This window comes from Contarinia nasturtii, unplaced genomic scaffold (assembly GCF_009176525.2).
Source record: "Contarinia nasturtii isolate CC-2019 unplaced genomic scaffold, AAFC_CNas_1.1 Cnas_scaffold_695, whole genome shotgun sequence".
NCBI lineage: Eukaryota > Metazoa > Arthropoda > Insecta > Diptera > Cecidomyiidae > Contarinia > Contarinia nasturtii.
In genome coordinates this window covers 6,178,296-6,191,021 of record NW_022198046.1, presented here as the reverse complement: position 1 = coordinate 6,191,021, position 12,726 = coordinate 6,178,296, and the positions used below count along the sequence as shown (strand labels likewise).

Sequence of the window (12,726 nt, the reverse complement as noted above, 5' to 3'; positions counted from 1 at the left end):
CCCATGAGAGAGAAAATTTCGTCTCATTCATTTCCGCCCCATGCATTCAAAATGTTATTATAAATGAATTGACGGTAAAAAATTGAAAACAATCGAGAGTAGTATTATGGGAGCCAACTAGAATCTCTGCAACTTCACGCAATTGAAATGAATTTCAATTCATTTCTCAATTTGAATGTAAATGGTAATTGAAAATTCAATTTAATGAATTGAAAAAAATAAATTGAAAATTTCAATTTACATTAACTAATGGTAATTGATTTTCAAATAAATGAATTGAAAAAACTAATCATTATTTCAAACTCTGCCATGAACGAATTCTACTGCAAAATAAATGACATATTCGGTTTTCTCTTATCAAAAAACCCCCAAATACCAATTTTCATAGCAATCGATTAAAAACCATTTTTTCGAAATATTTTTCAAAAGAATGGTTTCAAGCCGAAAAATCTTAAGAAATTGAACTAATTTCTCAAAACGGTTACCACCATTGAATTCCTCGGGTCCGAATTATGTAAAATCAGTTGTCAAAGTGAACAATCAAAGTAAAAACCTAGTACATTGCAGTTGATTACTAAGATATTAACCCTCCTAGGTATAGAGTGAAAAAAAAAACTTGAACGGATAGAGTCGGTCCATTGAGTGCGCTTTTGATTTATGATGAAAAAATCGAAGCAAGACATAAATTTCTTCAAGATAAATGACGATTAACTTCGATTTTCATAGATTTTCCCCAATTTTTTGAGGTCTAGTCATTCTGATATAACCTTTTCCGCTGAATTTTTTTTTCAGAATTTCTTTATTGCTTCATCAAGATGAATTAATGACTTTCCAATAAGCTAAGAATGACGTGATTCTGTTAAAAAACACCCCGTATACCTGTGATCAAAAATGTCCAAAAATTGAAAATTTGCCGAAAAAAAATTTCAACTTCGGGGTATTTTTTTTTTTTTAAATGAATTTTCCCAGATATGACACAAACGCCAAATCATCACATATTTGGTCTTCAACAAACGCCCAGTTTTTTTATTTTTTCTATGTACGCAATTTTTTTTAAATTGGGATATTATAGAATTCAGTCGTTGAAAATTTTGAATTAAGCCCCTAGCAAGAATGCCGTTGTCAATCGAAGCAATTGCCAGTGCACTTTTGGACCCTTCAACACAGCATTTTGTAAAGAGCTGTGTACGAGAAAATTTATCTTTTAATTTGACACTTTGTGGTAGATTTTTCTTGTTGTGTGGTAAATTATGTGACTATCACATAACCTAAAAAATCTACTATTTATTTTTTTTGTGTGTTGGAACAATCAATGAAATGTCCGGTCAATAAACAATTTCATTTAATCTTGGTCGATATAACAAACTGTACAAATGATTTTTGCAATTGCTCTAGCATATGGAGTTGTTTTTCTCCACGCAACATTATGTACAGTTTGCATTTAAATATTAGGTCGAAGAATGCATTCAATGCATATCAAAATTCAAAAATATTCTCTTGGCATATTGTTGATAGTTCAAAATCTTCATAGCTACAATTAATTTATGTATCACGTTATTAACAAATAAATTTCAATTATTTAATTAAATAGAAATTCTAATTTCGGGGGGCAAGCCCGCAAAAACTCATTAATCTTGGTCAATATCACGAGAACTGTATCAATGACTGTATTCTGATTATACAACCATTAAGAATTATTATTCTCTACGCAACATTGTATACAATCCATACACTGATGTTATCTATTACCGTCGTTCTTTGTGTTGCGATCTTTGGATACGAGTTGTTGCTGCAATTTTACAGAAATAAAATATTTCAACAGATTAGCTATTTGGGTTTTACTACATTTTATAGCAAAGGAGTTTAGCAAATGGGAATATTAACAGGATGACTATCTAAGAGTGATGTCTAGAACAAAACTCGTTTTGCTTAAGAAAAATTTAATAGTGAGATTGGATTTTTTGTGGAAAATCTCTTAAAAATGCAAATTGATAATTCAATCTCACTAATGAAATGATCAAATAAGTAGGTGTGCAAAGGGTAGGTAATATTAAATAGAAATATTTAAAAAGTACGGAAAGAAGGATCTTCATTCAAACAATTCAGATTCATGTTGACTAGTGATCTAAACTAACCTGTAGATTGCGAACGGTATCGAGAAGCTTTCTTTTTTCATCAAGTAGCGCAGCAGCGTCATCTTGTGCTTTCTTCAAGTACGTTCTCAACAAATCGCTTTCTTGACGCGCTCTATTCCTGTAAGATTAAAAAAAAACAGTTTCGTTATTTTTCAATGGATAATTTTCATCTGTCATATATAAATTGCTTACGTATTTGCTTCGCTTGACTGTTCTAGTAAGTTCAATTGCTTTTTCAGACTGTTGTTGTCAATTTTGAGTTGCTGCATAACTAGCTGCAATGAAATCAATTCACGATCTCTTTCGCGCTTATTCTTTTCCCCATCGATCGGAACAATTGCATTCGAATTGATCTGTGTGCCATCGTTCGGTTGAATTTCAAAAATTCCCATTTCATTGCGCTTAATTCGCATTTGTCCAATTTGTAGATTGATTGGAATTGCACCTGGCGACGTGATGTTCACAGGTGGACGATCTTCAATTAATGTTAGCTTCAAGTTTTCCAATAAAACGTCCATTGGCAATGGTTTCGCAATAACTTCATCTTCGGCCAAATCACTCAAACCGATCACTGTACTCATTGATAATGCCATCGATAGCTCTTTACATCTCACCTCCAGTTTGTGGTCAAACCAACTATAATGAGCAAAACAAGTATGATTAGTATGTACTTTTTGAAGAATGAAATGAATATGGACGCACCCCAAAACTTCTTTCTTGTCTTTGACAATGAAATCCTTGGCAACTGTTGCAGGTACATTGAGCTCGTCGTCCAAGCGTAAACGAATGCATGGCGGTGCCTCTTGGTTATACGGTGCAATATTCCATGCACGACAACGCGCACCAAACTTTGTCTGAAAACGAAAATCATTGAAATCAAATGAAATTGCCGGGTTTTTTTACTAGCCGATCCTTGTGATTCATCTCAGCGCATGCACATTTACAGTCAAGCAATACACAAAATATAGCAAGCATTTGACAATAATCACAATGAAAGAGGTGCAAAAGAGACAGTTATTATGCTAGAAGTGCTATTTCAGTAAATGCGTTATTAAATCTTTTGTAAAATTAGTCTAATTTTCCCAAGAAATTCAAATTAAATATACGAGCCCAACTACTTTATTATTTGGTTAAAGGAATTCTACTAGGTACTAATTTAAAATTGGGAAGGAATTATTAAAATAATAACGAAACAATAGAAAAAATTAGTTAAAAAACACAAATCATGAAAACTGAATAATCATATTATGTCCAGTGTTCTTCTGGAAAAAAAAATCCACAAACATTCGGAACTTTGAATAAAAAGTAGAAGATATTCTGTAATATAATTTAGAAATATTGTGGACGTTAATAATAACGGTTTTAGTAATAATAATAAGTCAATGGTGATTAAAATCTATGTTGGAAAGATGAATTTCTACTTGGACGGGAAGGGTTTGCGCGGGGAATCTAATATTTGCAAACAAAAACGAATCGAAATAAAAACAAAATTATCTCAAATCATCTGCTAAAATGTTCAATACTAATAATATCTAAGAAACTGATAAATGTGTTTAAAATAATTCGGTATATACCTGGGCTTGCTTTTGATGGGTTGACTGAGCAACGAATTTTTTTTTAACAGTAATTATTTTTTTTTTCGCAAACAGATCAACGAACAAAGAAAAACATCAATTGTATGGAAACGATATTACACCGGTTGTTTGTTGACGTATGACCAAAAAACGTTCAAATCATATTATTTTTTTAATTTTCATTTCGAATTTTTGTAATCGATTTCAAATTTAATAATTAACGCAGTCAATTTTTGGTGGGTGATTATTTTGTTTTGAACATTTAGATTATAGTATATATATTGTTTTTGTTATAACGTCGATATTTTAGAGAAGTAAGGTAGAGAAGAACATGCAAAAAGAGAAAAAGAGAGATTATATATGAATTGGTTATAATGTATATTTTGATTTTGCATCTCATTAATTCAATCACAATTTCCTTGTATATACGCACGTCGCACATATTTCAATTTCATTGCAAATTCATTTGCACCAAATAAATGAGCATGTTTGCTCACTCCTATGCCAATCTTCCAATATGACGTGCACAAAGAAATGAATCTCTTTGCAACCGTCACGTTCTACGCTCCGGGCTCTGTCATTTTGTTAAAATGTTGGATACAAACGGAAATTGTTTTAATGAATTTGATGTGAAATGCAAAACAATTACGCCATATTATTATTATATTATTCACAAGTACATAAAAGATAGAACGGTTGATTTTATCCCAAGTAGAAATTTCCGGTGATGTTTATTTTGATAAATCGCTCGTCCTTTCTACTCAGGATGCAAGAATTTATTGAATGAGTGAAAACTGAAGCAGAAAAGTCGATGTGCTGTGGCATTATAAAAGCATACAAAATGAAATTTAACTGCACTCTATTCCTTCGTTGCACTGTATTTAATGAATAAAATTATGACTTTCAACATGTATCTTTTATCAAGGAGAAAATCAGTCTTTTTGGAATGTAAGCTTGCTGAAACATTGGCCACTCCATGAAGATAGATTTGTTCCATGTGCAAGGAATAGACGTACAAAAATGTATATTATTTAGACAAGAAGGCCACAAAGTAACAAAAAAATAAACGTTTTACTTCCAATTTTATTGAAAAATGGATTTGAATTGAGATAAATGCGAGTTTTGAATTGAGAAAAATTGCGAGAAAATGAAACTTAAGACTTAAATGAGATTGAAATGTTTTATTCGGAAGAGTCACGGAAATGGTGACCGGGTATTTCATTTAAATCTCATCGAAATGCGATGGTTTAAATGTATTGTGAAATGTCTCACCTGAAATTCATCCCATGGTATTGCACCGCATTCATCACAGGATACAGCCGCTACTTGTACACGTATTGCTGATACTGGTCCACGATTTTGCCGTATTATTTCTACAGTTGTTAAACGAAATGTTGCCATTGAAACTAGATCACGTCTACGCCACGTACTTGCTTCAGACGGTTCGGACGGTGACGACATATTCGTTTTGTAATCAACCTCTTCGCATACTTCACTCGCTACTTCAACTGTATTTGCTTTGGTGGTTGCGTTGTCTGTATTGAACGGATTCAACCTGAGAGAATGAACGAATCGATAATGAATAAACGAATGAATTTTTAAATTTTAAATGAATATTTACTTGAACATGACATCCATGCAATCGGCAGTCTTATCATCAGCTAGCACCATAACATAATTCTCTGAATCCGAACTAATATCACTTTGAATCGAAATCGTATCACTCATGTCGTCTGACATATTGGTTTTAAGCGCCGAATCGATGGATGTCATAAAACTCGAAAATCCTTTTTTCATTGATATCAGACTGGATCCAATGTTCAAACCGGAATCAGTGATTGAGTTTCGATTTTTTCCGCGGGACACCGGTGTTGAGCTTTGCGGTGTCGATACGCTGGTTGTATTATTCGACGATGTGGTACTGACAATTTGAACATTGAAACCATGCGTGTTTGGACTTGACGTATACTGAATTTGCTGAGATTGTTCGAATTGTTGATAAATGGCATCGGGCGCTTCATTTGTAACTGGTGATGGTGTTTCGATGCTACCAAATGTATTTGTATTCTGATGATTTTTCATTTGATCAAGCGTTAATGGCCAATTTGTTGCATTTATTGTGTGTGCATTAAAATGTAAATCATCGCCAAGACTAGCTGAATCTGGTAGTACACTTTCTCCATCGCCGCCAGTTGATTCTTTTCCGGGCGTTTGAGAGGGCATTACCATTGTAACTTCTACTTGAGGTATGACACAACCGATTACAATCGATTTACTTTCGTCAATTTCTTTTAGAATTCGTTTTGAATCGATCGTTAAAAATGTCGACAGTTCAGTGAATGTTTCTGCCAAACGCAGTAGGAACAAGTATTGATAATGATCAATTTGAATACTAACTAAATTTGAAACATGGGCAATTATGTGTAAATCAGCTTGCGATGAATCGTCGTTTGTTGATGTCATCGATGCTTTGGCGGTGCGAGCATGTATCGTTGTCGAATCACTGTCACTTGTATGATCCTCACTGTGAGTTGCATAGAATGGATTCGTTTGAGCATAATTCATTTGTGATAGATAGTCTGAATTGTATGGACCGTTTTCGGTATTTAAGTTTCGGTCATCGCCAGTATCTTGGGATTTTTGATTGATTGACGACATCGACTCGCCGATAAACGTATTGAACGTCGGCTGTTAAAAGAAATTACTATTTAATTTTTTGATTTTTTACAAGTTAAAGAACAAAGTTTTCGAAAACCTTGACTTACATTCAATTTGGCTGATGATCGGCCATGAATCCAGAATGTGATCGGCACGGCATCAACAAATGGAACGGCTTTATTCTGTCCAACCGATCGAACTCCAAGAAATTCGATCCAAATCGGATCAAGCTTTACACACCATACATCGCGTGGTTCAATCCATAGTGCGTACCTTGTTAACATCGGTGTCGTTATGGTTTTATTTGCCGATGATGAATTCGGCGATGATTTGTTCGACATCATATCCGAAGCTGAAATTGAACAATGTTCATTTTCAAATAGATACACTTTGACTTCTTTAAGGTTGTATGTTTTGCTTACCTGCCATATGCGATAGAATTCTATCTGTCACAACACTCAAATCGTCTGCTTTTGATGGAAAGTCGGCTGCAAAGACAAGGCTTCCTTCTTGCAGTGAGTGTAATGCATTCGCCAAGTCAGCTCGCGATGATCCAGTTTCCCGTATATTTGTGAGAGCAAAACGTGAAATTTGAATTTGCATAGTTTTTGGACGATCTCGTTGATTCGGTGCATCAACTGTTGATTCTATGATTACTCGTGGCATTATTGCTTCCATTTTAACATCCATATACATGAAACTCGGCTCATTTTGACTCGTTCCACTCTCATTCGATGCATTCATCGATGTTCGCAATAGGTTCTCATGCAAATTCAACGCAAATGAATTCAACCATAAAATACTATCTAAATGAAAATTTATCTGTACTGGATTGACGTGAACGAACACTTTTGATGGCGGCACTATTTGAGAAAGAAAAAAATGCAATCCATCATTCATTGTATGACACACAAATGCAAATGCTTGATAAACTCACATGGAAAATCAAAATCTCCAGGGAAATAAAAATAGGTAAATTCGGCATGCAGGGTTGATAGATCGTCTGGGATTGAATATCGTTCTCTGTCACCTGAAATTATGAACGAAATCAATTTTGATTAAAACATGTGGAAAATAAAAGGATATTTTGGTTCTAGTTTTTGTTTAAACCATAGACTACAGTTAGCATGCATTTTTAGAGGTGATCAGAAGTTCTACTTGGTTTTTCTTATCAAACATAAAATATTAAATCAGGAAAAGGTGATCTGAATTTCGTAATTGTGCGAAAGGAAAACTAAATGATAGTTAAGAAAAATGTTGGCTTTCAGAAATGAATTTTTCGAATTCACTTCGGTTTGGTTGGTTACATTTAGATGAATAGTGGTTGCTAATTAATTAGCACAGCGGCTCAAGACACTCAACGAGCTTGCTCTCAATCTTATTGGTCTTCAAACGACTAGGAATTTCATTCTCTATAGCAAAGAATCTAGCGATTAGTGAAAGTCCGTTTCTCTCCATAACGAGATCCACTTTTTTGAGAGAATAAACCTTGACTAAGCACTGGAGTATCTAACAACAGCCACATCCACATTTCGTCACACAACCCCCGAATTCGTCATCAAAATTCGTAAATCCCCTTCTGATGCCATGGAAATTTCATCAGTGTTTCGGATTGAATGAGTGCATCAGAATTTCCATTGATTTGGTATAAAGAAGATTATTTTCGTTACAAATGGCAAATTCACCTGATTTATTTTTCCGTTTGTGCAGTGCTGGTTTGGTATTTTTGATTTTTAATAAAATATTCGTATGTTTAGTGTAATTTGTCGTGTTTAAAACGGATTTTTTTTGTTCAAAACATTCTAATTTTTGTTATCGATTCGAGGGAGAATTGTTGCTAGAATTGGTATGCTTACCTGAGATAAATTCCTTTGGCATTGACTTTTTCCCTGATGTGGTTACACGATACAGCATAAAATTATCAATACGTAGCACAACACATGCGGTCATTAGTTTGTTAAAATTATCTAAAATTTGTTTTGTTGAAGCAGCCTGCGCTGCATTTGGTTTGTTCGATGTATTTTCATTGGATGGCGTTTGTTGTGGCGATGATCGTTCTAACGGTGGATGAGCTGACGCTCGGTTCGGTTGACATAAATCCAACAATGACTCACGGAATGTGTTCAATGATTGTTCTAGCCATAACGCTGGTGGTATTGCGGCTTCTTTGTATCTATAAATCGATTTATTTTAATGGCTCTGTAGAGAAGAAAACATAAATAACATATACTCACTTTGGCCAGTGTGCTCGATTGTATTTGGCCAAATGGAATGGAAAATAGTCGACCTGAAAGCCATGAATCGAAATCTGTAATGCCCCACCATCACTGAGATCTGGATAGCACGATCTACCATCTGGAAAAAAACGAAAAAAAATAAATAAAAAATATCCCCTTTTCCACTCGTCTTGCGTTACAACTCACTTCCGGCATCATCGCATAGATGCAAATCAATGCGTTGACTGGAGAAATGATACGATGTTTCCTTTACATCAAACATGTTAAACGATCTCTGTGCAGCAGAAATAACGGCATCACTTGAGTTTTGTTGTTGCCGTGATTGCTGCGTAATTTGCGCTTGATATTCTGGTAACTGTTCGAGAATTTTCTTGGCTTTTGTCTTTTGCGTGAGATTGGTAGACGTTTTGATCAGACTGGCTAGCGAGTCAACGAAATGAAGGGCAGCATTTAATTGTGAATCGGTTAGTACCCACAGTAAGTCATCTAAGACTAGAACTAAACGTGATGCCAATATGGTACAATCGGAAAGTTTCTTTTTAATCGTTATTCGACATCTGGCTTCATTCGTTAATAATCGAAGTGGCGTTAGCGATTTGTCTTGCGTCGAACTGGCTTCAATTCGAACTGTTTGCCAAGATAGCTCTTTAAATATCAACAAATGACCATTCACAGTATCTTTCAGTCGAGTCACTCGTAGATCTCCATTCAGCCATTTCGGTGTTTTCGATTCGACGCGTATTCGTGACATCTGAAAGGCAAACCGTTGATATAATGATAATGAATCAAATTCGGATAGATTGGTCAAACCAAGCTCTTACCTGCACCGATGCAACGAATGCTGGACTCTTAAAATTAATGTTAACCGTATTTATCGTGACTGTTATTCCATCGATGATCTTGTCAATGAAATTGTATTTTCCTTTGGGCGCAGTTAACGATTGCCATCCTCCAGCGCTACTATTTCCATTTCGTCCAAATTCACATGTTTCTATCGTTATATTCACTTCGTCCAAGCTCTGCAAATTTTAACATGTGGTTTTAAAATTAAAATAAATTTTTTTTATTCAAAAAAAATAAGAAAATATATTTTACCAGAGTAATTGGCACACTTTTCAATTTGGTCCAGCTAATCCGAAACGAAACGTGATTACACCACGCCGACGTCAATCGTATCCATGACGGTAGCTCTAATAATTCCGTCAATACATCTTCGTTTAATTGTAGATTCGATAGATCACCTTCACCACGGAATGCGCTCACATTGATTTTGTCGGGCGATAAATCCTTTACAAAACTAGAAAATCACAAAAGACAACGCACATTAAATGATAGTGCATTTGATATTTTCTGTGAATAAATTGTCCAAAGGAAAATATTTCTTTGAAACTACTTTATGCTTTGATTGGTCTCACTGAATTGAATTTTTTATATCGACGCCATTTTGAGCTGTGAATGAACACTGCCTTACTGGTTAATAGTTTGATGCGAACAGTGGTCGAACTGCTGCTGACGATAGTTCGAATCATATTACAAACCGATTGTACAGTAGTATAGTAGTATTTGTAACTGTGTGCATACAGTTGTGTAACAAATATTTTTTGTGAGACACAACCATTGAGATTCTTCTCAGAATTTTAGACTTCGTTGTAATCTCAATTTTGGTCGTACGGTATGTACGAATATACCGAATGTGCCAACATAAAGAAAATAAACAGTTGGAAATATTCTTTTGCACAGATTCCATTGAAGAGTCGGTGCGCCTGCTATGTCAAAGCATTTGTACGAAACAAAGACTTACTTCTAACGGAAAATAGAGCATAAATTAAAATACATAAAATACAGTATGCGATGTAATAAATTGACATTCTTGTTCATCAGCACAAACACGTCAACAATTTAATTTATGAAATGAACTTTTTACAAAGGAAAATTTTTCTCGTCTTTTGAGCCTTTCGGATGCAGATCATATTCGCCTTCAACGTTGTTTTACAAATAAATAATATAGGGACTTTCCAATAAAGGCCATAATTCAAAATTAATTGAGTTTTGCTGTTGAATGCGGTTGAAAGACAAATGAAATTATTGAGTCAATGCAATTTAATGTTCAACTAGTGACACGAATCGGTTTCCGACCGAAGGCTGTGAGAATTCTACTACATGCAAACAAACGACGGCAGTAAAATAAATGAATGACACGAACACAGAATCGTGACAAATTCGAAAACCGTATTTCAAACGATTAAAGTTGAATGTACAAAAAATGTATTGATTTAAATTATTCCACATGAAGCTATGATAAATCATACTGAGTAGTAGTCATTTCAATAATTTCCAATTCAAATCACTTCATTTGAAGTGATTGTGTTTTCATTTAAGAACAATAAAAAAGTTACTTTTTTGGATATGGAAAATGTTTATGTTCATCATAAATTTGAAAATCGCTTATTTCATGGCATATAAAATTCCGTTTTAGCCAAATGGATTAAAATACAACAACAATTGTACACAAAAATATACATATCAAATTTAACTGACGTCGATGTTATGCATATGGTCTTGCACTTCTTGCACTTCAAATATCCGGTTCAGCAGAATATTCAAATATTCATGCGAATGCGTTTTTGATTGACTTTATGTATAAAAAATGGCATTGGATAATCATGTCTGGAATATGATAAGAGTAATTGCGTGGATACGAGATTTGATATGAAATTACGTAGATATTTATCTTGTAAAAATAAACTTATCATGGAAGAATTGCTCATTCATTATGCATCAATCGTTTATATTATGTCTCGAATGGTTTAAAGTTCTAGTATTAGTCATAAAGGTTATCGAAAGAACATGCATAACTTAATTACATTAATGTCAACGCAAGCAATTTCGAGTTCTCAGTACGTTCTTCTTCTTTCTCCCTCATTCTCTCTCTCTCTCTCTCTCTCTCTCTCTTTCTCATTCACATTCGTTGTGTATCGGATTGCATACTGTTCACTGTTAAGAAATTGTTTCATAACTTTATGTTCAACGCAACAAATGCAAACGTTACACAATCCAATTCATATGCTTTAAAAACCCATTTAACATGACAAATTGAAACGTGTACACGACAAGCAAATGTTATTTAAAATAAAAATAAAAATCGATTTTCCATGTAAAACGCACTTCTTACTCATTTATTCTCTCTCTCTCTCTCTCTCTCTCTCTCATTCTCACATTTTCATTTCGCTTTGATTCAAAAATAAACAAACACCTCAACTTGTTAAGACGTCGAAAAACAAACATCATATACATTTAAAAGTGTAGTCAACAATATCATCTAACAAATTGGATTCAGTTCGTACACGTATTCACACACTCTCATCGCTTCGCATCTGATTACATTTGTAATCTGGACTTAGAAATAACACTAACAACAATACGTTGCACATCGCGCAGCTGAAAAGTCCTCCATTTAGGCAAAAACAAAATTAATTAGCGAATGCAAACAAAGGTGGAAGCAAAATAATATTATTTTACAATTGCTTCCGTGTACAGTGACTGCACATCCGTCGAACGGAAATTCGACGCAAAAATTTTCTTTAACAAAGAGAATATGAAAATATGGTTGTGAGATTTACTCTTCTTTTTGGTTATTCTAATTAAATTACGATGGCACAGTTCAAAATTCTTTTGAAAGTCAATTAAAATGACAAAGAAAAATTTCATCCTGCACTCAATGCAAACAAAAACTTACCGTGATAAGTGTTTTAGGAGCTGATTTTTCAGGAGTGACACCATTTTTTCACACTTGAAAATGTATTTGTTCCTTTCACCTCACTGCTTAATCACTTTTACTTTTCACGTAATGGTTGGTTGGTGTTGGCTATTTCTGTTTTATTTTCCTTTATGTCCACTTTTCACATTTGAAAAATTTACGTGGACACATCATCCTTATGTGTTGTTATAACAATCACTGATTTTTTTGTGTGTGCTATACTGGCACGGATGATGATGATAATAAGTTGCGTATGGTTTCACATTCGATGAAATGTCAATATCATAATTGCATCGTTCTCACAATACTTTGTGCTCTTTCGTTCGATATGTCTCTTTCTCTCGCCCGCTTTGTATTCACACTGA

The 12,726-nt window shown here is 34.2% G+C and overlaps 1 protein-coding gene across 4 annotated transcripts; it reads right to left on the bottom strand.

Moving 5' to 3' along the window:
* Nucleotides 1–1,008: 1,008 nt before the first annotated feature.
* On the bottom strand, nucleotides 1,009–12,655 carry LOC116340996 (UHRF1-binding protein 1-like). 4 transcript variants are annotated; one of them, XM_031767802.1, is made up of 17 exons: nucleotides 12,341–12,655; nucleotides 9,700–9,901; nucleotides 9,426–9,623; nucleotides 8,791–9,355; nucleotides 8,602–8,722; nucleotides 8,224–8,540; nucleotides 8,053–8,079; nucleotides 7,305–7,397; nucleotides 6,790–7,230; nucleotides 6,475–6,719; nucleotides 5,331–6,397; nucleotides 4,982–5,264; nucleotides 3,710–3,733; nucleotides 2,838–2,989; nucleotides 2,328–2,771; nucleotides 2,136–2,253; nucleotides 1,009–1,789 (listed from the first exon to the last, which is right to left on the bottom strand). In XM_031767802.1, the coding sequence occupies exons 1-17, from the start codon at nucleotides 12,382–12,384 to the stop codon at nucleotides 1,739–1,741; spliced, it is 4,392 nt and encodes a 1,463-aa protein (XP_031623662.1). In that variant the 5' UTR covers nucleotides 12,385–12,655; the 3' UTR covers nucleotides 1,009–1,738. The 4 variants fall into 4 exon arrangements, with proteins under 4 accessions (XP_031623662.1, XP_031623664.1, XP_031623665.1 ...); XM_031767804.1 differs by lacking the exon at nucleotides 3,710–3,733; XM_031767805.1 differs by lacking the exon at nucleotides 8,053–8,079 and having other exon boundaries at nucleotides 12,341–12,654.
* Between the last annotated feature and the right edge of the window lie 71 nt (nucleotides 12,656–12,726).

Excerpts from the sequence above, each read along its gene's own strand:
- LOC116340996 (XM_031767802.1), bottom strand. The coding sequence starts at position 12,384 with ATGGTGTCACTCCTGAAAAATCAGCTCCTAAAACACTTATCACG. Across the intron at positions 9,902-12,340 it reads CTCCTAAAACACTTATCACG|TTTTGTAAAGGATTTATCGC; the intron begins GTAAGTTTTTGT and ends GTGATTTTCTAG. Across the intron at positions 3,734-4,981 it reads TACCATGGGATGAATTTCAG|TCAACCCATCAAAAGCAAGC; the intron begins GTGAGACATTTC and ends TTCGTTGCTCAG.